General features: G+C 38.7%; 1 protein-coding gene across 1 annotated transcript; it reads right to left on the bottom strand.

Annotated features, from left to right (window-relative positions):
- Positions 1–12948: 12948 nt before the first annotated feature.
- LOC120084768 lies at positions 12949–26963 on the bottom strand. The gene is made up of 6 exons (XM_039040589.1): positions 26859–26963; positions 26665–26759; positions 26181–26422; positions 17241–17331; positions 17006–17159; positions 12949–13068 (listed from the first exon to the last, which is right to left on the bottom strand). Exons 1-6 carry the CDS (start codon positions 26961–26963, stop codon positions 12949–12951), a joined length of 807 nt encoding a protein of 268 aa, XP_038896517.1.
- Between the last annotated feature and the right edge of the window lie 54 nt (positions 26964–27017).

Raw genomic sequence — 27017 nt, 5'->3', positions numbered from 1 at the left:
TGTGTCTATGATCCTTCAAAAGAATTTTCTTGAAAAAAAAGATTCAAGTATGTTTTCTCTCCCTTGTGTGATTGGTAAAAAGAAAATTGAGAGAGTTATGTTAAATTTTGGTGGATCCATAGATGTTATGCCATACTCAATATACCAAGAACTAAAATTGAAAGACTTGACTGAAACTAATGTTGTAATTCAATTAGCTGATAGGTCTTTTATTCACCCGTAGGAATCATAGATGATGTCCTAGTTCAGGTTAACTATCTTTTTTTCCCTACTTATTTTTATATTCTTAAGATGGAAGAACCTACGTCTATTTCATCTGCATCAATCTTGCTTGGTCGTCCTTTCATGAAAACAGCAAGATCAAGATCGATGTACATGAAGGTACTTTGTCTATTGAGTTTGACAGTGAAGTAGTTAAATTTAATATTTTTGATGCTATGAGGTCTCCAACCCTTGGGCATGTGCATTATTTTTCCTAGATTTATGTGTTTGATTTTCTTGAGCAGGAGGTAATTTGGGACATCTATGATGATGACGAGGATGATTTAGGCGATTTGATATCACTCGAGGAGCTTTCCACTTTATCCATGATAGAGCCGGTAAGTATTCCTTCTTGTTCATATGATGATTCATCTGAAAAGGTGCTTCCTTCTATTATGCAGACATCTAAAATGGAGCTGAAGGAGCTTTTTGATCATCTGAAGTATGCCTATTTGGGAGAAGCTGAAACACTGCCCTTGATTATTTCTAAGAACTTGACTGTTGATAGCTCTCAAAAGGAGTTATTATTCCTAGCTTAATTCAGGCTTGTTATCAAGTTTTACATGTCTATTTTACCTATTTTGTAGGTGTCGAGCAACCAAGAAGTAGAATTGGTGATTTGAAGCTGATCGGGGGTAATTTGAAGCAATTTAGACTTGATTTGAGCATCTGGGCTTCAAAGGATTCAAAAGGACCAAAATGCCCTTACTGAAGTGTCACAATGCTCAAAATTGCCTAACCCAATGCTCGTGCAACATTTAAAAGCAGCAACTCAAAGTATAGGGGCATTGCGACGCTGCAGAAGATCAACATCGCCACCGTTGCAACGACGTGCGACGCTCGACCTTGACGCTTGAAGACAGAATAGCAACATTGCAACGCTGCGAACTTTGATGGATGGACACGGTTAGCGCACGTGAAAGTGAGCATTGCAACAGTGTTTTCAGCGTTGCGACGCTACCTCAAATTCTATAAATAATCTCTTCGGCCCTAGGTCAATCATGCCAAATTTGGGAGGCCAAATTGATGGAGGCCGAAGTAAAACTCGTTCCTTCGTCCATTCCCTTAAATTGTTGGTATCTTTAGATTAGTTTTGCTTTTTATTTTGGGTTGTAATCAATGGAATGATGTGTATCTCAAAATTTTCTATGAATTGAGAGGTAATATCTATCTAGTTTCTTTGAGCAAGAGCCCTATGTTTAATTTCTTGAAGGTTTCTTAATTAATTTAACTGCAATCTTGTGAATTCTTTTGTTGGATTTGTTTTAATCTTAATGGAGTTTTGATAAATTCTTCTGACAAATTAATTTGTTAAAATTCTTGTTTGCAAAATCATTCTAGCCTATGCATCATTGATTGATTTAGTTGCACGTATTAGGATCACATGTTTAGGGTCTAGACTTTTTCTCGCCAAGTTCATATGGGTCCTAATATAATCCTTCCCAAATAAATCATGCAACAAGATATGTCTTTCCGGCCTATAGTATTTCTCAACAATTGAACCCTTTCTTAATGCTTTTCAGTTTTAACTTGTATATCGCTAAGAAGGAAAAGTTTAAACTGAATTAGGGCTGATTTAGATTTTTATCAAAATTGGCTAATTGGGCTATTAGATTTTCTAATAGGTTGAGGGATTGACAGATTCAATATAATTAATTAGTGCCTAAGGAAAGAAATTGCATAGGAACTCTCTCTTGTTCTAGAAATTAGATAGACTCCTTTCCTAGATTGCATTTACCACTTTTGTTTCAATTTCGCACATATTATCTCTTCCACATCAAAACCCCCATTTATCACTCTAGTTAGAAAATTAACTCAATAAAACCAATTGCGCTTCTCTGTGGATCGACTCGAACTTAACAATGTTGCTACGTTTTAGTAGTAATAGGAATAGTTCGGTATTTACAAATTATCTTTTGCTTCGCGGTCCTTTTCGGGAATTAAAACGACACCGAATCAGGTCTGAACAAAAAATGGCGCCGTTGCAAGGCCATTGACGTTTCGTTAGTTAAATTTCTAGTTAGAGCATTCTTTTGCTTTCTCTTTTTTTTCCTTTTTTTTGTGTCTTTTTGTTCATTTATGGCACGAAATATCAACAGGTATGGTTTTCCATATGCGGAGCAATGGAAATCACCAGAGGTACGAAAGATTCGTGATCTTAGAGATCAAATTTCTAAACTAACCTCTGTTGTGCGAGCTTTGGCTAATATACAGATTCATAATTCGCATGGCCTTGAGTGCAAATATTATTCCCCTTGGGAGTTGGCTGGCCAAGCATCGTTGCCAATACCATATTATTCTGCCCACGTAGGTATTTCTTTAGAGGACATAGTTAGGAAATTTTCTAATCGCTCTAGTAAGTTTTTGCAGGAACGCCCCTACTATTATCAAGAACCCATCAAATTCCAGCAGGACGACCTCTATTTCGAACGTGAGGTCAAAGCCAAAATTTAGAATTTGAGTGACCAAATCGCTCTGATCGTTGAATCAGTTAGGAAACTGGAGCAGTGTTGTGAATCACCCTCTATGGATGTCGAGGTGAACAGTGGCGATATGAGCATAGATGATCCCACAGAATAGATGGTCCCTCAAATTTTTTAGCAAGATAAGGCGTTGGATTATTTAATGTGTGAACGTACTAATGATTTTTCTAAGCGCACAGGAAATCATTTAGAGCCATTCCACGTCTGTGGCACTAAGCTCGACCTTGTGATGGAATATTGATGCGTTATTTTATGCGGTAAAAATATGGAATGAAATGCGGTGATGGAATTGCGTTGAGCAACAAGTTTTCTCAGTGGAATCTAAGTATAAACCCCACTGAGTTTACTGGTAAGTCCAAGGTCGAACTCAGGGACTTGGGAAAATGGTATGCGGTGATAATTTTTCAAGAAGACTTTGTAGTAACTCTAACTCAAATAATTGTTTGGTTTGTTGTTTGAGGTAATAAAAATAAACAAATGTGGCAGAGTTTTGAAAAGAGTTGATAATACAGAAAATGTGATAAGTATGTGGTGAACAGGTTGAGAAGGGATTTTGCTAACACTTCCTAGGATGCGTTCATGCTATGCGACCATGCAACAAACATACAATAGTAAACCATCTCTTGACGGGAATGCTACAGCTTCTAATGCTAGAACGCATGCGATATATGCGACAAGTCTATAAGACCTACACATAAGCCTCTATTCTTACCCATGCAATAAAAAAATGACACATAAAAATAAGGCAACCACATAATATCATACCTATCTCTAGGGTGCATGCGTTGTAGGTTGGTAAATAGAGCTTATCTCTAAGTCCCTATCTCTTGCTTATGCAGATCTAATCTTGCTCTCTCAAGTCTAGATTCTAACCTAGCTCTCTCGAGTCTTTAGGTTCTTTCTTTAGACTCTCTCTCTCGAGTAGCTCTAAAGAGGTGTTGGGCACAACATAAAACAAGATAATCGCATGTGATGAAGATCCTAGGTTATGTTAGCTTAGTTCTTCTCAACCCCTTCAATAAGTTTAGCTACTCATGCGTGCTAAGAGAGTGAACAGATGTAAAACAAGAACTTCCATTGTATAAATATAAAGTTGAAATATAAAATAACAATGCAAGAAGAGAATAAAGAGCCTGGTAGCAATCTCTCGCTTCCCAGGATTTTACACTGTCTTGTCTATTCTTGTTCAAAAGATAGTCTCGCTCTCGCGAAAGTCGGCCCGTTCTCTGCTTTCTACACCTCCGGGTTCTCTCTCGAGTTGCCTTGAGCGATCTTCCGGCGTCTCTTCCCTTCTTTTGCTCCGCCTTAAAATAAAAGGAAAACTATGGACAAAGCTATTCTAAAGGAAAATTCTATAAGTGTTCGAACTTCTTTCTTAAGGTTGCCTTCGGTGCTTATAGAGCATTCGGGGTGAAAGGCGGCTTCTCTCTTATGATTGCATGGATGGGATGGCTTTAATTCTCTGACTGATGTGCCGAATATTTGTCACCAAAAACCTGAGTGTACTTGTTATCGTTAGCGACTTGTTAACTTAATTCGGATTCGACCGTCATCAGCTTTCTGTCCCATCGTGATTAATTATTCCTTTCACCCAGATCTTCCCACCAAGTTGCGACGACTTTATGCAGCAATCCTTCTTGAGCAGATGTTTGCGAGCACAAATCATAGCAAAGCCTTGCAATAATGATACACTCGTCCATTGATTTCTTGTGATCGCACTTTCCGCCTTGCGTCAACGCATATTTTGCATAAAAATACAAAAGTTAACTGTTTCTATGCGATGGACGCAGGCGACCGCAATGTTATGAACTTAATTCTTTTTGGACGCAATCTAACATATTTTATCAATGCAAACTTTCATTGCTTAATATCTTAGTACTGTAATAACGTGTATTTCTGCTCGTTATCAAATATGCGTAGACTGATTCGGACGACGAGATTTATCTTCTGCCACAACAAGAACGTGTCAATGAGGTTAAGTATAAGTATAGGCTTAATTTAGAAGAGTTTCAGGAAAAAGAGTCGAAGGCTCCCAAGCCTCGCCCTGTTCTTTGTACCAGTATTCCTCTTATTTTTGAATTTTTTTGGCCTTCACCTCACAAGTCAGTTGAGTCAGAATCTTTATTTTCTATTGAGTCAGTCCTTGAGTCTTTTATTTTATTTCCTTTTATAAATATGAAAAATACCAAATTCGACTTGTTTGGTTCTCTTCAAAAGATAAACAGCCTTATAGCCTTACCGGGCTATATCGACTCAACCAAGAAGAGACCAGAGAAATACGATAATTTCTTTGTACCTTGATAGAGGATAGGTCACGTCGAGCAATTGACGTTAAAAATTTGCCCTTTCTAAAGGGAGCCAAGTGAAAAAAAAAATTATTGCTTTCTTTATTTGTTTTCTAGATTAGGTTTCTTTTTTGTTTTTGTTTTGTAGGGACGACCTAGGAGAGGGGAGCATCTTTTTGAAAGGCGAGCCTGATCACCACCATCCCATGCACGACATTGTTATCAAGGGAGGTTTTCTGTTCCCTTGTTTTTATTCTTTTTGAGCTATATATGAAATATATTGGGGACAATGTATCATTTTAAAGTTGGGAGTGGTAGTTATATATGCATGTCTGGCAAGTCCTTGAGCACCTGAGCTCGAACTTTGTTGTTGAACTATTGATATGATTTTTATGATACATTTATTGTGATGATGACTTTCTGTGATAGGATTTAGATAAATCTCTCTTCGATTTGTTTAGGGTTCACATAATGTATGCATGATTTTGGGCTAAATTTAAAAAATTTTCTTGATTCCCTTGCATATTTTGAGCACATAGCCATCTTATTTATGGTTTTGAATGCTTAGGATTGGATTATTTGGTCCATAGCTTGTTGTCACTTTGAAAGGTCTAGGTAAGGGTTGTTAAGTAACTGAAGCTCAACTTAGTAATGCATGCTTAGGTTTTTTCCAAACTCTTGTATTGTAAAGTAAAAGCCTGTTGTATACTAATTAAAAGGCAAGCATGTTGTAGAGTAAAAGAAAGTTTGTATGATATTTTTTTAAGGGGATTACTTCTCTTTCTTGGGTTATGACTAACCTGAAGCGACTATGTCACCCGTGGTTAACCTCTGAGCTAAAGTACCCCGAGGAATGAGTAAGCTTCAACACGTTGTTAGGAGACATTGCTCGTAGTTGGATGATTCGCATGACACCCGTGTGGGCAAGCCAAAACGAAGGCGATGTGTCTAGATAAGGTTTCCTCTTTCGTGTGTATAAAAGTGAAATAATAATAATAAAAAGAGGTTTGGTTTCCTTAAGTGTTTCATTGCCACCTTGAGTCTAGGGAGCTTAGTGATTGATCCTCCGAGCCAGAGTAGGGGGAAAATGAGTTAACGGCTGAATAAAACTTTCTTGGGCTAGTAGAGACCTAGATAGGATTGGCTAAGCGCAAACACACGTGGGGGATAGAGAATTAGTTTTAAATTTCTTGATTAAGTGCATGCATTTGAATGACCCTTTCTTTGAGAAAAGTTTGTTATCTTTAGCCTTGAGATCGGAGTCGCTCATTTGCATCATAAGTTTCATATCTATATTTTGTTCTGCCTTGCTCAGGACGAGCAAGAATTAAGTTGGGGGTGTTTGACAGCTCCCAAAAGGAGCTATTATTCCTAGCTTAATTCAGGCTTGTTATCAGGTTTTACATGTTTATTTTTCGTATTTTGTAGGTACCGAGCAACCGAGAAGTAGAATTAGTGATTTGAAGTTGATCGGGGGAAATTTGAAGCAATTTGGACTTGATTTGAGCATCCGGGTTTCAAAGGATTCAAAAGGACCAAAATGCCCCTACTGGAGCATCACAACACTCAAAATTGCCTAACCTGATGCTCGTGCAACGCTTGAAGGCAACAACTCGAAGTACAGGGGAGCGTTGCAACGCTACTCACAGCATCGCAACGCTCCAGAAGATCAACGTCGATTGACGCTCGACCCCGACATTTGAAGATAGAAGCGCAACGTTGCAATGCTGCTTTACAATGTCGCGATGCTGCGAACTTTGACGGATGGACACAGTTAGCGCGCGCACAAGTGAGCGTTGCAACGTTGTTTTCAGCGTTACGACGCTACTTGAATTCTATAAATAATCTCTTCGGCCCTAGGTCAAAATCATGCCGAACTTGGGAGGCCAAATTGATGGAGGCCGAAGTAAAACTCATTCCTTCATCTATTCCCTTCAATTTTCATTATCTTTAGGTTAGTTTCGCTTTTTATTTTGGGTTGTAATCAACGGAACAGATGTGTATCTCAAATTTGTCTATGAATTGAGAGGTAATCTCTATCTAGTTTCTTTGAGCAAGAGCCATGTGTTTAATTTCTTGAAGGTTTCATAATTAATTTAATTGCAATCTTGTGATTTTTTCGGTTGGATTTGTTTTAACCTTAATGAGTTTTGATAAATTCTTCTGACAAACTAATTTGTTGAAATTCTTGTTTGCAAAATTATTCTAGTCTATGCATCATTGATTGATTTAGTTGCACATATTAGGATCGCATGTTTAGGGTCTAGACTTTTTCTAGCTAAGTTCATGTGGGTCCTAATATGATTCTTCCTAAATAAATCATGCAACAAGATATGGCTTTCCGACTTGTAGTATATCTAAATAATTGAACCCTTTCTTAATGCTTTTTAGTTTTAACTTTTATGTTGCTAAGAAGGAAAAGCTTTAAACTGAATTAGGGCTGATTTAGATTTTTATCAAAATTGGCTAATTAGGTTATTAAATTTTCTAATAGATTGAAGGATTGACAGATTCAGTGTAATTAATTAGTGCCTGAGGAAAGAAATTGCATAGGAACTATCTCTTGCTCTAGAAATTAGATAGACTCCTTTCCTAGATTGCATTTACCCCCTTTATTTCAATTTCGTACATATTATCTCTTCCACACCAAAACCCCATTTATCACTCTAGTTAGAAAATTAACTCAACGAAACCAATCGCGCTTCTCTATGGTTCGACTCAGACTTACTACTGTTGCTATGTTTTAGTAGTAATAGGAGTAGTTCGGTATTTACATCTTTTTCTTCACGATATTTTTTGGGAATTAAAACGACACCAAATCGAGTCCAAGAACAACTGAGTAAGAGGAGCAGTTAGTAAAAGTCTTGAAAAAATACAAGCTGGCCATTGGATGGATGTTGGTAGACATTAAAGGTATTAGCCTTGTTGTGTGCATGCATAGAATCTCTTAAGGATGAAGCTAAACCATGTCGACAGCCCCAGCGACGTCTGAACCTTGTTTTGAAAGTGGTAGTGATGAAAGAGGTCTTTAAACTCCTTGAACTATTTGATGCAGGTATTATCTACCCCATTGCTAATAGTGAATGGGTTAGTCTCATACATGTAGTGCCTAAGAAAACAAGTGTTATTGTGGTTAAGAACGAGGAAGGTAGTTTAATTCTTGTTAGGATTCAAAATGGGTGGAGAATGTGTATATATTTTAGGAGATTAAATGTTGTAACTAGAAAGGACCACTTCCCCATCCCATTTATAGATCAGATGCATGAAAGGTTAACTAGAAAGCCTTTCTTCTTTTTTTTTTTTTTTTTCTTTTATAGTTTTTCGGGTTTCCATCAGATCCCGATTAACCAGGAAGACCAACAGAAGACGATATTTACATGTCTCTATGGCACCTTTGCTTTCAAAAGGATATCGTTCAGACTATGCAATGCTCCGAACACTTTCCAATGCTACATGATGAGTGTTTTTTCTATGTTCCTAGAAAATTGCATGAAGGTATTTATGGATGATTTCACTGTATATGGAGACTCATTTCCTTATTGTTTGTCAAACTTGTCTAGGGTGCTAGAGAGATGCATTGAGTCTAACCTTGTGCTTAATTTCGAAAAATGTCATTTTATGGCCTCGCATGGAATTGTCTTCAGACACACTATTTATGAGCATGGTATTGAGGTAGATCCTGGTAAGATTGATGTTATTGTGAAGCTCCCGTAACCCATAAACGTGAGAGAGGTTCGATCTTTTCTTGGGCATGTAGGTTTCTATCGCATGTTTATCAAAGATTTTAGCAAAATTGCTCAGTCGATGACATCTCTTCTTAATAAGGATATGGCTTTCAAGTTTAATGATGAATGTAAGGCAAGCTTTGACGTGCTAAAAGACGCCTTGTTGTGTGCTCCGATTATTCAGGCTCCTCATTGGGATTTTCCCTTTAAGATCATGTGTGACGTGAGTGACCATGCTGTAGGAGCAGTTTTGGGACAGGAGGTTGATAAGAAACATCACGTGATCTACTATGCTTCGAAGACCCTTAATCCAGCTCAGTGCAACCACACCATGACAGAAAAGGATTTTTTGGTTGTTGTCTTTGCTCTCGAAAAATTTTGTTCTTATATTGTTGAATCTAAAGTAATTATTTTTTCTGATCATGCAACTTTGCACTATCTCATGTCTAAAAAGGAGTCCAAGCCCAGATTGTTGAGGTAGGTTCTTCTCCTCAAGTAGTTTAACATGAAACTTCAAGACCGAAAGGGATGTGAGAATTTTGTCGTCGATCACTTAAGCAGGCTTGTAGCTGATAGTGGTTGTCTCAGTTCTGATGGAGACTTCCTTGACCATGCACTGATGTAGGTAGACAATATTTCTATAACTCCCTAGTATACTGACCTAGTTAATTATTTGACCACTGGTGAGTTCCCTTATGGAATTAACAAGTATAGACATGATAAATTAAAAAGTGAGTCAAAACTTATGGAAATTCTATTTTGATCAGGTTGTTATGAGGTGTGCCCCTAATGACGAGTTCTTTTCTGTTTAAAATTTTTTCATAAGCATTCATGTGGTGGACACTTTAGTCCCGAAAAATCGCTAAAAAAGTCTTAGATTCTTGTTTATATTGGGATACTTTGTTTAGGGATGCATATTTTCTTTGTATGACTTGCGAATGTAGTCAAAAGTCAGGAGGTTTGTCTCGTAGAAATGAAATGCCACAAGTCTCTTTTCTTTTATGTGAGATATTCAACGTATGGGGGATAGATTTTATGGGATCATTTCATTCATCTTATGGGTTTAAGTATATTCTATTGGCAGCGGACTATGTTTCCAAATGTGTGGAAGCAAAGGCCACTATTACTGTTGATGCTAAAGTGGTTGCAGGGTTCTTGAAGTTTAACATTTTATGCAGATTTGGCTTCCCTAAGGCAATCATCAGTGATCAAGGATCACATTTTTGCAATCGAGTCATCGCTTTCTTATTGAAAAAGTACGGTGTACAACACCGTATTGCCACCTCATACCACCTTCAGATGAATGGGCAAGCAGAGGTGTCCAACAGAGAGGTAAAGACTATTTTGGAGAAAGTGGCCAGCCTAAGAAGGAAAGATTAGAGCATTCGACTTGACGATGTTTTGTGGGCTTACAGAACGACCTTCAAGACCCCTATTGGGGTGTTTCCCTACATGATGGTCTATGGAAAAGCTTGTTGGCAGAAGTTCGAGTTTACCATCGTCGGAAAACCCGCGTCTATGCAAATAATATTTATAAACCACCAAACTAACTACTTATACTAACTAATAGTACAAGCGGCAAGTTCGAGGTCGAACCTCAGGAAAGTGCAGAAGATTAGTTCATCAAAACTCATTTTCAGTTAAAGAGATAAATGGGGGGGGGGGGGTGTTGTGGATGGATAACTGCAATTGCATAAAATAAAGTGCAAAAAAATAAAAGATAGAACTGCAATTAATCGAGATGTCTAAGCTTAGAGAAATGGATTCACCCAATGTAATTTAGATCATCGACCCAATTTATGACTTTATGCTTAGCTCAATTGAATGGAATCCCAACCAATAGTCCTAATTATCTAATTAATCAAAATGCACAAAAAACGAATCCCCTCCATACAAATTAACAAATCGCATTAAGTTTTAGAGATTACGCTAAGATGACTATTTAACTTCCAACATCTAATTAAACAATCAATACAGTTTTTCTATAGGTTGCTTGGGGTGGTCCTTTTTGCCTAACTAACCTATTGCTTCCAATGGGATTAAGCTATAAATATGTGTCAGATATTACAAGGAAATCTCAAAGCATTAGAATTACACGACGAAATTATTGGGCGTCAATCAACAATTAAAATCATACAATTCATACACATAGATTCAGATCAAAACCCATAAGCAAGTTTGAATACATCATTGAATTGAAATCTCACAAAATTACTTCGAGTTCCTCTGAATCCCTAAACTAAGAAACCAAAATCTTACCTTCCCATGGAGGATGAGAAGTTACAATCCGACATTACTCGATTAACTACTAAAGAAACGCTCAAAATACAAGTGAAAGAGGGAAGAAAGGGGAAACATCAGCAGGAGGCCGAAGGTGGGCATCCTTTTTCTGACCTAAAAGGGAAAAATTTATATAGGGCAGGGTCACAACATTGCAACGCTACCTTGTGCACTCATCCGTCATAATGTTTGCAACGTTGCAACGCTACCCTGTTTTGTCCAATACAGGCAGCTACTACCTTATAGCATTGCACAACACTCCATCTAGGGGTGTTTTCGTCCATTCACGTCCCTTTGAAGTCCAGTTGCTCAAATTAGCTCCTAATTGCTTCAAATTAACCCCAAATAGCTCATAACGGCTGATTCTACCTCCAAGATGCTCAATACCTATAAAATCATCAAATAAACACATTAAACATAGTAACAACCTAGAACTAAGCAGAGGAAAATAGCATATCTTTGGTGCTATCAAATACCCCCAACTTAATTCCTGATCATCCTCGAGTAAGGTAGAATCACACATTCACACAAAAGATTATACTTGCTCAATCACAAGGGTCATTACTCTAATTTCAATAGTTTATAAGCTTGCAATTAAGCTCACATAACCCTGAATGGTTTTATAAGGCTCTCAATTCGTTTCCCCCCTATACTAGATCGAAGGTTCAAGGGCAAAGCTTCCTAGACTCAACTTTGTAATGACACATTTAAGGAAACCAAACTTTTATTTTACCCCTTTTTTTTCTCTCTTTTTTTTTTAAATGAAAGAGGAAGCATTATCCAGACACATCATCTTCGTTTTGGCTTGCCCACACAAGTGTCATGCGAGTCATCCAACTATGAGCAATGCCTTCTGACAAGGTGCTAAAGCTTACTCATTTCTTGGGGTACTTTAGCTAAGAGGGAAACTACGGGTGTCATAGCCACCCCAAGTTAATCATAACCCAAGAAAGAGGAGTAATCCCCTTCAAAAATAACATACAAACTTGCTTCTACTTTACAACACACTCTGCCTTTTACAAACTACTTTTTTACATACTCTACACTTGGCTTTTACAATACAAAACAAGAGTTTGGAAAAAATTTAGGCATGCATTACTAAGTTGAGCTTCAGTCACTTGACACGTATCACCCAGGTCTTTGGGGGTGACAACAAAAATATAAGCCCCATAACACGATTCTAAGCATGCAAGTCCTAATTTTGTTGGACAAGGGACTTAAAGATGCATGAGAGATAAGAAAATTTTTTAAAACAGGCTAAAAATCATGATCATGCTCTTTAAACATAGTTTCATGCAAACCTAATCACAAAAGGGGTGTGTCACCAACTACTTCATCGTAACAAACCAAGTAAGAGAGCAAACAATCAAATTAAGCACACAAACATCGCCTGAGCACATCACTCAAGGACCCCAACAACCACCACATGCCCCCACCCCCAACTTAAAACAATACATTGTCCCCAATGTAAGCTCAATAAAATAAAATATCCAAGGGAACAAAAAACCTCCCCTGATAACATTTCTGCATATAGGATGGTGGTAAGAGGGCTGCATTAGCCTACTAAAAAGAACGAAAAATAACAAAGGTAAAAGAAAAGAAAAGATAAAACCTAGAAAGAAAAGACTAGCCTCAGTCGAAATTTGGAGAGTCTGGATCCCTCTAAAGACCACTCTGGAAACCGTTGCTAGCGTAGTAGAGACGGTTCTCCTCAGCGATGAAGTTCAACATCCTTTCCATATGCCTCGCCCGACAAGCAGTCTCCTGACTTCCTCTCAGCGACTTAGTGGCTACCCTGAGTGCCTCAGTGGACATCCTCAATGCTTACTCCGCGTATTTAAAAGCCAAGTTCGTACTTCCATAAAGAATTAAAAACCCACGCCAACCTGGATTGTAACCTGAGCCATGAGGGTCTTATTTCCTCTTGTAAATCCCAAATACATTTACTTGTGCTTGAGTACATGCTTCAGATGCCTGCCCAACTACTCCACAGGCTTCACAAGCCTTAACTTGAGCGACTCCTCCCTGGGCCAACTGTGTCACAAGAGAAGTCAAATTAGAAATTTGAGTTTTTAATTCTTTAACTTCCAAATTACTAGATACATCAGATTTAGTGACCCTGGTACTTATTCTCTGCGATGTGAGATATCAATTCTTGGGCCTCCTTGGGTGTCTTGTCAGCAAGAGTACCCCCAGTTGCTGAGTCGATTGAATTCCTGTCATTGGTAAGCAAGCCACTATAGAAATATTGAATTAGTAATGGGTTAGAAATTTGGTGATGGGGAAAACTAGCACATAAACATTTATAGTGTTCCCAATATTCAGATAGAGATTCTCCCACAAACTGTTTTATACCATAAATGTTTTTCCTTATGGAATGGGCCTTAGAGGCTGGGAAAATTTTTTCAAGAAATTTCTTTTACAATTCATTCCATGTAGTAATTAATCCAGGAGCCAAGTAGTATAACCAATCCTTGGCGTCGTCCTGTAGTGAAAAAGGAAATGCCCTTCGGTTTAGTTACTCTTTTGTGACTCCATTGGGTCTCATACTTACACAGACCATATGAAAGTCTTTGATGTGTTTGTGGGGGTTCTCCTCTGCAAGCCCTCTGAAAGTTGGTATTAAATTGATCAGTCCCGACTTTAGTTTAAAAGGCATCATGGTTGGTGGAAAAACAATGAACAAAGACTGTTGGTCCATGTCAGGCTCCACCAGCTCCCTTAAGGTCTTTTCACGAACTTCCTCTCACATGGAGACTGTTGAATCAATCTAGGACAATTTATGAATTCCAAATAAAAGGGGTTCTGATGGTTTTGATTTTGATGAGGAAAATTAAACAAATAGATAAAAGAAACAAGAGAAAGTGCAGAAAATGTGTTTGAATCAAATTGAGGGAAAATCTTGGGATTAGTTTGTATGCTTTTTATTTTCTATCATTAGGTACTAGTTAATTTTTTTTCCAATTGTGTAAACCCCTCAACCTATTAGAAATTCTAATAGCCCAATTAACCAATTTTTTAATTAAATCAGCTCTAATTCAGTTTAAAAACTTTTCCTTCTTAGCGATACCCAAGTTAAAACCTAAAAGAATTAAGAAAGCGTTCAAATGTTAAGACATACAACAAGCTGGAAAGCCATATCTTGTTGCATGATTTATTTGGGAAAGATTATATTAGGACACACATGAACTCGGCCAGAAAAATTCTAGATCTTAATCATGCGATCCTAATATTTGTAACTTAATTGATCAATGATGCATAGGCTAGAAATATTTTGCAAACATTAAATTCAACAAATCAATTTGTTAGAAAAATTTATTGAATTCAATTAAAATAAAACAAATCCCCCAAAGAGTTCACAACAATTGAATAAAATAAACTAGCTGGCCTTCAAGAATTAAGACATATAAACTATCCCAAGAAAATAATTTAGCCTCTAAAAGGTATATTTTGAATACAATGAACAAAAAGGGGAATCGAGGCTAACTATACCAATAATTGCTCAGCAATTTGACACAAAACACTAAATTTCTCTCTATTCGGGCTTGTTCTCAAATGGGTCATGGTTTTTTTTTCAAGGCTAACCCTAAGGGTCCTATTTATAACATCCCAGCAGCATCGCAATGCTAGGGTTAAGCGTAACGATGTTGTGGCGTTCTGCTGGAACCGTCAAGCAAGTGTTGCGATTGTAGGTGTGACGCTTGGTTGCGCTGCACGCACCTCTGATTCTCCATCAAAGTTCGTAGCGATACGACGCTGTGTTTCTATCTTCCTATGTCAGGTTCTCAGCATCAGGGGGCATTGCGACGATGGCGGTGTCTCAACTCCGGAGCGTCGTGATGCTCAGGGCAGCGTTGTGACGCTACCCAGTTCCGGATGCTACTGCCTTACAACGTCAAATGAGCATTGGACTTAGGCTTAATATGAGCGTTGTAACGCTGGCGTAGGGAAAAATCTTCCTTTTTCAACTCAACTCGATTTAGTACGTTTAGACTCTAGTTTTTTCGCTCTTTTGACTCGATTCTTTGTCTTTTCCACGTGTCTGCTCCATAGGGTTAATTCTCCTACAAAATAAGACAAAAAGATCCAAGAATTACCCAAATATAGGAAGTTAAGGCCATAAATTTAGCTATTTTGGAGAGCTAACAAACACCCCAAACTTAAGACTTGATCGTCCCGAGCAAGATAAAATTCAGTCATGGATTTTAACAAGAAAATGTTCACTTTATTTAACAAAACCTTTCTCCAATCTCAACAGTCTATAGGGTCACATAATAAATCAAACCAAATAATCAATCAATTGAGACTTTTTATAAAAGGTTATTTTTGAATCAAAGCCATGTACAAATGAAACACTAAGACATAAATTTTTTTTCATAAATCGTAAAGTGCCCAAAAAAGTCTTATCCATCTCCCAATTCATCTTCCCCCTGCTTTGGCTCAATTATTAGCTAGGGACATATTGATATTGCTAATCAAAGAGTAACACTGTCAAGAAAAGCCCAAAAACTCATGCACACAAAAAATAAAAGGCATTTATTTTACCTAGAGGATTAGCTTTCACACTCAACCGCCAGGAATCTATCACTCTTTTCTCGCGGGCCCTAACAGGACACAATGGAGGTAGTTCTTTTCACCTCTATCCATGCACACACGCACACACACACACACACACACATATATATATACTCTAGCAAAGAAAGGAAACTAGTATATTTCTCATTTATGTTTAACATACACTTGGCCATTTTTTTTTCTCACTATTTAGTTTTACTCTCAGGCACTAACAGTTACTCCTAAGCCAATAGGGGGATTTTTTAGGTGACAATGAAAATCCAAGATAGATAATCTATTTCTAAATCTTTAAGGGATTTAAACCGAAATTTTTTTAACTTAGGTTTATTTTATTTAGATCTCATGAAAAAAAATGTTTATAAAAAACTCAAAACTGTGAAAATTACCCTTTTTAAGAATAGACAAGCCATTGAGTGCGTCATTAATATGTCATTGAAAAGAGATAGCAAACAGAGCAAACAAAAATAGGCATCCACCATGAGAAAATCAATTTAATTTTCAATCATACGAAGCATGCTTCACCCACTCCCAACTTAAAAACTATGCATTGTCCTCAATGTATATTTCATGCTAAGGACAAAAAGAAAAAGGGGAAAGAGGGAACAGAAAAACTTCCCTTGATTTTTGGGCATAGGCATGATCATCTTATACCTCAAGAGTCAAAATTGCACATCTTCTATAAAGAAGGGTAAATGTAGTTAGCCGATATTTTAAATAAAAAAGAAAAGAAAAAGAAAAAAATAAAGAAGAAAGAAAAGAAAGCAAATAAAACTCCTGGTTGCCTCCAAGTAGTGCAACGTTTAACGTCCTTAACTAGACGCCTGGTGATACAGGCTCAAGTGATGGAAGGTGGAGCCAACAAGAAGCTTGCACTAACACAGTTGACTTCTCCTTCATTGAAAATTTTTAAATGATGCCCATTTACTTTGAATTCCTTCCCAATTTCCAGACTTCTGATTTCCACATCACCATAGGGAAATAAATTGATTACCTCAAAGGGACCAAGCCATTTAGATTTTAGTTTACTGGGCATAAGTGATAGATGAGAATTATAGAGTAACACTTTCTGCCCGACTCGAAATTCCTTTCTCAAAAGGCCTCTATCATGAATGAACTTTGATTTTCCTTGTAGATCATTGAGTTCTCATAGGCCTCTAAGCAACTGCAATCTCTGCTCACTGGCTTGAGCCAAGTTCATATTACACTATTTGATGCCCCAATATGCTCTATGATTGATCTCAACTGGTAGGTGGCACGCCTTGCCATAGATAAGCTTAAAGGGCATTGTTCCAATAGGTGTTTTGAATGTGGTCCTGTATGCCTAAAGAGCATCGTCAAGGCGCATGCTCCAATTTTTGCTAATTGGGTTCACCGGCTTTTCTAGGATATTTTTTACCTCTCGATTTGATATTTCAGCTTGTCTGTTCATCTGAGGGTGATACAGAGTGGCAACACAATGGTGTACTCCATATTTCCTCATGAATGCCTCGATGGTCCGGTTGCAAAAATGAGTACCCTGGTCACTGATTATAGCACAAGGTATAGTAAATCTAGAAAAAAAAATATTAACTCTTAAGAAACATGAAACCACAGCAACATTATTAGTCCTGGTGGGGATTGCTTCGACCCACTTCGAAACATAGTCAACTGCTAAAAGAATGTATAAGTAGCCAAATGAAGAAGGAAAAGGACCCATGATGTCAACCCCGTACTCTATTTTTCCTACAAAAATGAGTAACAAGCATGTTAAGTAAAATTATGAAAGAAGATAAAGAAAGTAGGAAGATGGAGAAAGAAAATTCTAAGTATTAGAAATACTTAGTCGGGTGAGTTTTAGATAATATAACAAGTAAAATTGGCTAAGTATGGAAGCAAAGTGTAGGCATGCATTGATGAAGAAGTGTGGACGCATGAGGTTGCGTGTGTAGCAACCAAGGCTTGTAGAGGTTAAGTGTTGAAGGCAAGGATAAACTGTGCATTGATAAGGCATGCGGTAGCCTATGTCTTAAAAGGTTAGCAAAGCATGTGGTAGCCTCAAGTTGCACGGACATAGGCGCTGGGCGCTGGAGATGCGTGCACGGTTTGATCGTGTAGTAAATAAACAGTGTTACACGATAAGGTATACGATCGTGTAGCTAAGGTGCAGCGCTACACGATGGGATCGTATAGTAAACAAGCGGCATTACACGATGAGGTAGGTGATCGTGTAGGCGGGCGGACGATCGTATAGCAAATGCGGTAGGCAATCGTGCGAAATGGAGAAGCGCTAGATGATAAACATGGAAGCTAGAAGATGGCACTAAATGATAGCACTAGACAATAGCCGAGCTTCACTAGACGATGGGCGTCAGTGCTACACGATGAGCAAGTGCCGTATGGTAGACTGGTGTTATGCGGCAAAGCTAATCTAGACGATAAGCTATGCGATGATGCTATGCGCCGGCCTTGCTAAACGATGAGCTACGTCGCGATGAGACAAGCCATGGTGAACGCATGGTGAAATATCTTACGTTGCTAAGGTTTGTGGTAATAAGGTTTATGAGGTTGGTTACATTGGTCTTGACCAAGAGACTATGGACGTTGACAAGCAACAAGGACATATATGTGTTGGTCATCAAGGATGCGTTAACAAGAGCCTAGGCAATGGTAAGTTATACCATGAGGCGTTGAGTTGAGAACTAGTTTGACCCAAAGGTTGTTATGAATTTTAGCAGATTAGATAGGCAGTAAGTGTCAGCAAAAGGGTTGGTAACTGCTGCAGTCACCATTCCATCCAGATTAAGAGGGTAATCTGGAGCGGGGTGTGACAAGTTGGTATCAGAGCAAAAGATTCTGGGAAGAAAGGGCAAAATTTTATATATATAAGTTTGAGTCCTGAGTCCTTAGCATGTGTACTACCTAAGTAAAAGAAAGATGTCAAGTAAAAGTGGCAAGTAGAGCAGGCAGACAGACAACGGGAACCCTGACCCTACCTTTAGCAACTTTGAGATTCGAAAAGAGCGTAGATTTCAGTGAAAGATAAAGTTTTCGTGGCTCAGTAAGAAAGACTTCGAAAAGGGAAGTCGGGAGTCACTGATAACGGGCAAAAATGCACGTTATCATAGTGCTAAGTTCTTAAACAATGTTAGATTGTGTTGATAAAACATGTTAAATTGTGTCCATCAAGCATCAATTTCATAATATTGTGGTCGCATGCATTCATCGCATAGGAACAGTTGATTTTAGTGTTTTTATGCAGAATATGCATTGACGCAATGCAAGAATTGTGATTATAGAAAATCATTGGTCGAGCGCAGCATCACCGCAAGGCTTTGCGATGATTGTGTTCGAAAATATTCGCCCAAGAAGGATCGCAGCAACTTAGTCAGTGCAACATGGTAGGTGCATCTGGGTGAAAGGCTAATTAATCGCAATGGGGCAGAAAGCTGATGACAGTCGAATTCGAATTAAGTTGACAGCCGATAACGATCACAAGTACATTAAGCTTTTCGGTGACAAATATTCGGCGCATCAGTCAGAAGAATTAAAGCCGTCCCATCCGTGCAATCATGAGAGAAAAGCTTCTATTCACCCTGGATGTTCTATAAATACCAAGGGCAACCTTCTGAAAAGGGGTTCCACAAGTTAACCAGTTCAGCAGTTAAAGATTTCATACTTCAATTTGCACGTCTTTGTTCATAGTTTTCTTTCGTTTTAAGGCAGACGCGAGAGAGGAGTTTGTGCCAATAGATCGTTCTGGTAAGCTTGAGAGAGCGCCGAAAGCTTCAAGAATAGAGAGAGGGTCAACGCCTGCAGAAGCGGGAACATCTTTAGAACCAAATAGAGATTACAGTGCAACAAAGAATTGCTACCAGGCTCTCTATCTTTAACTTCCATTGTCATTTTGTACTCCACTCATTTATCGAAATGGAATCTATTTCTTTATATCTGTTCACTCTCTGTTATTTACGCATGAGTAGCTAAATTAGTTGAATGGTTTAAGAAGCATTTAGCTAGCACAACTAGGGAATCTTCATGCTATGTGATTATCTTGTATTATGTATGCTTCATTCGTCTATTAGAGATACTCGGGAGGGTAGTCTAAGGACAGGATCTAGACTTGGGAAGGTCAGGTTAGAATCTAGGCTCGGGAGAGTCAGATTAGAACGCATAATCAAGAGATAAGAGCTTAGGAATGAGCACTATTGGTTATCAACGCATCGCATGCATCCTAGAGATAGGATATGATTGTATGCAGTCACCTTGCTTTTATGAATTTTGCATCATCGCATAGGACAAGATTAGAGACTTAGGGATAAGCTCTATGGACAGTTTTGCATTCAACACATGCGTCCTAGACTTAGGAGCATCGCATTTGCATTGGAAAATGACTTGCTGTGCATGGTAATAGCATGATCGCATAGTCTGACGTATTCCCAAGTAACGCTAGCTAAAGATCTTCTCAACCCGTTCATCTCATACTTAGTGCATCTATTATACAACTGACTTTTCTCAAACCCGTCGCATTTTGTTATTTTCTCATTAACGCAATCAACAACAAACCAACAATTTATTTATTTGGTTACCGCAAAGTTTTCCTAAAAATTACCAATGCAATCTGTTTTCACAAGTCCCTGTGTTCGACCCTGGACTTACCAGGAAACTCAAAGGAATTTATACTTGGATTCCGCTGAGGAAACTTGAGTGCACAACGCAATTTCATCAACGCATATCATCCACATTTCCATTCAATAAAAATAAGCATCAGTCACACAGGTAAACATAGACTTTTCATTCGAGATAGAATGTTTAGCAGGTTTGCTCAAAGGTTAGTGGTAAACGTGAAATCTATTCTAGTGAATTCAGGGAAGAGATGTAATCTAGAGGAAGTCCTAGTTAGATTAATCCTAAGAGAAGGGAAAAAATGAGCAACTGTGAGCTCGAAATGTACCAGGGGTATGACAACTAGAAAAGAATGTTCCAGTGGTATTACTAGGAAAGAGAAAAGGACCACCCTAGTAATAAGTAAATGCTATGACTCAGTGAAGAATGGAAGAGTCATCAAATGATGTAACAAATACAATGCATTATTATGACCAAGTTGTTCATATATAATAATATTACTTAGTATGAACAAAGTTAATATCAGAGTAGCGCAGTGAAAGCGTAGTAAAAACAAGAAAGAGAAGAAGAAGGTTGTAAAGTTTTATTATGCTTTGATAAGGCATGCGGTAGCCTATGTCTTGAGAGGTTAGCAAAGCATGTGGTAGCCTCAAGTTGTGCGAACATAGACGCTGGGCGTTGGAGATGCGTGCGCGGGTTGATCGTGTAGTAATAAGCAGTGTTACACGATAAGGTATACGATCGTGTAGCTAAGGTGCAGCGCTACACGATGGGGTATGTGATCATATAGTAAGCGAGCAGCGCTACACCTGTCTCTTATACACATCTAGATGTGTATAAGAGACAGTGATGGGGTATGTGATCATATAGTAAGCGAGCAGCGCTACACGATGAGGTAGGCAATCGTGTAAGCGGGAGGACGATCGTATAGCAAATGCGGTAGGCGATCGTGCGGAATGGTGAGGTGCTAAACGATAGCACTATGCGATGGTGTTATTTGGCAACACTATGCGATGGTGCTATGCGGCAAAGCTAATCTAGGCGATAAGCTATGCGATGGTACTATGCGGCAATGAGACAAACCATGGTAGACACATGGTGAAACGTCTTACGTTATTAAGGCTTAACGCATGGTTGATATGATGAGACTAAGCTATGCGTGGGCTAGAACATGCATTGGTTTAGAAGTATGCGACCAAAGGAGGGACGCAATAGTCTCTAAGTGACCTATGCGTTAGCCAAATTGGGCGATGCATTGAGGAGGTATGTGGCCATGTGGTTGCAAGCATTGGCTTGGGAGCTGACCCTTGCATCGATAACCAAGAGGAAAGGATCATCTTAGTTATTGATCAGCTAAGCCCGTTGTCATACTCAGGTTTGATATTATCCCTTAAGAATGAGGTAGCAGCTTGATGTTAAAAGGAGAACATGCAGCTGCTAGTTTAAAAGGAGAAGCTCGACCTCAAAGAGAGGTTTGGAGAAATTTACTCGACCAAATGGAGTAATTTCAAAGCCATTCAAACCCTGAGTCTTTCTAGTTACTGAGGTTGAAATGCTGGAAGGAGATTCTAGTAGAATCAAGCTGGAGAATGAAAAATCTGGCTGAAGGTCGAATTCTTGGGTAAGTTTAGGCCAGCCTTGATGATCTGAGGATTCCGGCACAACCACAAGGAATTCTAAGCTGAAATTTTAAGTTAAGCTTACTAAGACTTTTTAGGGAATGTTTTTAGAAGGAAATTTCTTGAGAAAAGACCTGGAAATTAGTTATTAAAATTGAAATTTAAATCTGGAATCTTGGGCAAGCAGGCAGCTGCTTGGGTTGAACAAGCAAGCAGCTTTAGGGGTTTGACGATGATGTTGAGTGCATGCGATGGAGGTTGAATTGGCGCAAGGACGCACTGAGAAGCATTAGACTATGCAATGCATATTGAAGCCGTAAGCGCAAGGTCGCGTTGGAGTCTTTGGGTGCAACCAGACGAACGCATGGGGCATGCGTTAATGTGCCACAGGACGGGTGCATGAGCTGAACAATGGGTGCAAGGTTGCGTTGGAGTTTATGGGCGCAACCAGATGAATGCGTGGGCATGCATTGATATGCCACAGGACACACATGAGCTGAACGATGGGCACAAGGTTGCGTTGGAGTTTATGGGCGCAACCAGACAAACGCATGGGGCATGCGTTGATGTGCCACAAGNCACACATGAGCTGAACGATGGGCACAAGGTTGCGTTGGAGTTTATGGGCGCAACCAGACAAACGCATGGGGCATGCGTTGATGTGCCACAAGATGGGCGCATGAGCTGAACGATGGGCACAACCAGACGAACACATGGGGCATGTGTTGATGTGCCACAAGACGGGTGCATGAGCTAAACGATAGGTGCAAAGGTTGCTATGTTATGGGCAATAGGCAAGAGCTGAAGGCTTGGTCACATAGGAGGCTTGAACGCCTAACACAAGGCATGGATGCATGGTAATGAAGTGCTACCTAGTCAAGTTAAGGCCTAAGAATTTGGCTAAGTGTTCAACGCACAGTAAGCATATACATGAAGAGGATTGCCAAAGACTGTGAGTGATCTAAATACTCTAAATGTTTTAAGTAAATTGCTAATGCTTATGAATGTTTAGCAATGCATATTTACTGAAAGCCATTTATGACAACTATTCTCAAATAGTTACTAAGCAAAGCATCTCACATTAATGTTATATTTATGCTATGTTTTTCAATGACCATGAGGATGCGTTAGTATAGAATGTTTTTGGGCAACTAAGTCATTAAGAGATAAGAGTATGTAAGTTGAGTATGAGTAGCTCAGTACTAAAGTACACGGAGAAGGTACTGAAGCTTTGTCTTAGAATGTGAATAGCTCGATACTGAAGTACACGAAGAAGGCGAGCAGCTCGATACTGAAGTATACGGAGAAGGTATCTGTGTAGTAGTACCTAAGGTATGACGGTACTTAAACTAGAATCACATGAATGTAAGAAAAGATGTTATTGGTAGTGTCAAGATCACTTCACATTAACTATGGATTGACGTTGAGAAATTGAGTAAAGGTTCTCTCTCAACTAAGGATGAAAATTATGTTTTAGGAAGTGAACAAAAGGGTTCCTTCCCAGTTAAGTAGTAATGCAGTAAGGAATGATAAAGAGTGAGCAAAGGGGCCACTCTAGACTAATAGACTAAGGCATAGTCTGGCAAAGTAAGAAAAGTTCTATGTGATGTTGATGATGACATAAATAATAGTTGACAAGTCTATGTTTTTAGTTTAAGCTTTCAGTTTTAATATCAAATTTATGTATGAAAGTTATGCTTTAAATGTTAGTCACTCACTGGGCTTTTAGTTCATGTTTTCAAATGTTTTCCTTTCAGGTAGCGGTCAATTCTCAAAAGACTTCTCTGCTGCTACTCTGCCACTTAAAGAGTCAGGTTGAAGGAAGATTAATTGAAGACTTATATTAGTTAGTACACATGTGTCTGTCAGATAGGGACTAGTATCCTAGATGGGGCTCACTAAGTTGTAATATTCATGTATGAAATGCTATAAAACCCTGTAATGTAAATGTGTTAAATTCTAAGTTAATTTGTTTAGTATATTGATGAATGTATGTATTCAGGGTTTGAGCAAGATTTAGCAGGTTAGATAGGCAGTAAGTGCTAGCAAAAGGGTTAGTAACTGTTGTAGTTGATAACTTGTAGAAATACAAGTTATTTATGCCACCTTATCTAGATATTGCGGCCAAAAGTTAGTGAATATGCCCCGATTGTATGGAAATTAGCCTAGTATTACAATAATTATAAATGTTTGCAATTACACCCACTAACACCATAAAGATGGAAGATAAGCCAAATTTTACTCTGTTTTGCAAGAGACCAAGTCACTGCTTGCACTCAAGGCTCACGAGAAACTGATCAACGCATCTCTGTCACATTGTGTCTGTCAATCAACAATAAAAGACGATTACCGCAATGACGGTGCAATGTGACAGTCGATGCGACTGGCGCGGCCGAAAGGCGAAACTCTTGTCGTAGTTTGGCGACCTCCAGAGTTGTGTGCAACCGCATGCGGTAATAAAAACAACACCCCATGTGAACCCATGATCGAAAGATGCAGCTGAGCAATGTAAAAGTAGAGGATTGAGACACGTGTACAACTAACGGTTGTGTAGGATTGATGGTCTGATTGGATAACAGAAGGAATAATATCCCTCCATCTTCGGAATTACCATAACCATCAGTGGGGACCACAAGGCCGGAGTCAAAGACCTACACCTATAAATACCCCATAGATTTCAGAGAAAACTCATGCTATGGGATACGAGGTAAGTGTTGCAAAACTGTTGAGAGAAAAGGCTGAGTTGAGTACTTAAGTGAAGAAATCCGGGAAGAAGACGAGATAAGGCCGAAAGGTGAATCCCAGATCTAATCTGCCAAACACCCGATTGAAAGCTCTGTGCAAAGATCCCTACTACCGGTGGAGCAAGCCTGAGATGGAAGCTCTTCCTACCATCAAATCCATCCTATTCGGCAAGTAGATCTCCATCGAATCAGTGCCAAGACATTGGCACTTGTTTGTATCTGTTCTATCTCTTTCATCGTTGTATTTCACTGTTTCTTTACCTCTGCATTCACACCATGTATCAAACGCTTAATGGAGATATTAAATGTTTCGATAGCTTTCACTTACCATTTTCTGTCTATTTTCGTTCACCCATCAATCACTTTCTTCATGATGTCTTCTTAATTCCCTGATAAGCAATATGAATTAACCAAGTACTTAATCTGTGTTAAAGATATAAAATGCATTTAGCTAAGGCATGCTAGACGACATCTTCACCTGTGAGAGTAGAAGTGAAGATGCCATTCCGACCTATTGAGAGAAGGTCAAAATAATGCGTTAACTAAAGCAAGTAGTACTTCCAGACATGGAAGCAACCTTGCATTCATTATGTTAGTCTCTGTTTTACCACATACATGTGGAAGCATGGCCAATCACTGAAAGGTGTACGCCAAGAGAAGAGCAGAACAACATTTGTAGCTTTAACGCAATTGAGAACTTGTGTTGTTATATTCTTTGTCTTTGTCTTTCTGTTCTGTTCATAAGACTTGTTGTCGCATTCCACGTCTTTGCATAACTTTCACAGCCAGCCTTGACCCCAGCATCTTGTAACATGAAGCCTATATCTTGGATCATCTAGCTTAGGTTTATTGTATTTCATTTTATTATCGCATCTTTACTGCTTTACTTTATTTTATCGCAATTTATATACCTGTACAAACACATTTTTAAAGATTGAAAACCTGGTCGTATATATCATGAACATACCACAATAACCTAAATCAATCCCCGTGTTCGACCTCAGATCACACCGAGAAACTTGCGGTGGAATTACACTTCGTTCTATCGTAAGGAAACTTGTGACAACGCATGGCATACTACGTAAACACCCATCATTAATGCATATCTAGCGATAGTATCGCATTATTTCGAGCATAGAACATCATCAATCATACCTATCAAAATCTTCATTACAGCATTCACCACTCCATCCACATTAAGAGGGTAATCTGGAGTGGGGTGTGACACATGAAATCCATACCCCATACATAAAAAATCTCACATACAAGAATAGAATTTAATGGCATCTCATTCCTCTTAGACAAAGATCTTGACCTCTGACACCTCTCATAAGACTTACAAAATGCAAAGAAGTAGGCGAATAGAGAATCCCAAATCAACCCACTATCCAAGACCTTCCTAGCAGTTCTCCTAGGACTAAATGCCTCCCACAAGCCACCTCATGACAAAAGGTGAGCACTGATTCAAACTCTTCATTTGGGACACACCTCCTAATGATTTGGTCAGAATAAATCTTCTAAAAGTATGGTGGTTCCCAAACAAAGTACTTTGAATCACTTTTCAATTTGGCCCTTCTAGAACTAGGCACATCGTAAAGGAACTTACCTGTTACTAGGAAATTAACCATGTTTGTGTACCATGGAGTGGGTGTGTTGATATGGAACAGAAACTCATCTGGAAAGTCCTCACGTAGGGGTATGGGGTCTTCTTCTTGTACTATCCTGCTCAAATGGTCAGCTACCAAGTTTTCTGCTCCCTTTCTGTCTTTGATCGTCAAATTGAACTCTTGGAGAAGGAGCATCGAACGGACCAATCGAGGTTTCGAATCCTTCTTGGTCATTAGGTACCTGAGAGCAGTATGGTTAATAAAGATACTGACAGGAAATCCAATGATGTAAAACGGAATTTATCTAAAGCAAAAACAATGGCCAAAAATTCTTTTTCAGTTTTGGTGTAATTAATTTGGTTGGGGTTTAGGGTCCTTAATGGAAAACATATGACGTAGCTCTTCTTGTCGACCCTTTGTCCTAGCACCGCTCCAACAACTAGATTGCTAGCATCGCACATGATCTCGAACGACACATCCTACCTTGGAGGTTGCAAAATTGGGTTAGTGGTCAGCTTCTCCTTTAAAGTGTCGAAAGCCTCTTGACACTTTTTATCAAACTCTAAGGGAACATCCTTCTGCAATAATGTCGATAGAGGCAATACCAACTTCAAAAAATCCTTGATGAACTACCTATAAAAACCTTCACTTCCAAGAAAAGAACGAATTTTCCTAACACATGTCGGATAGCGGAGGTTAGCAATAACATCCACCTTAGCTTTATCTACCTCAATTCCTTTTGCAGAAACTAAATGCCCTAGCACAATACCATAGGAAGCCATAAAGTGACATTTTTCATAATTTAAAACAAGATTGGTCTCAATGCATCGTTTTAA

This window comes from Benincasa hispida, chromosome 9, assembly GCF_009727055.1.
Source record: "Benincasa hispida cultivar B227 chromosome 9, ASM972705v1, whole genome shotgun sequence".
Lineage (NCBI taxonomy): Eukaryota > Viridiplantae > Streptophyta > Magnoliopsida > Cucurbitales > Cucurbitaceae > Benincasa > Benincasa hispida.
The sequence above is the reverse complement of the archived record's forward strand: the minus strand, read 5'-3'. Positions and strand labels throughout refer to the sequence as shown.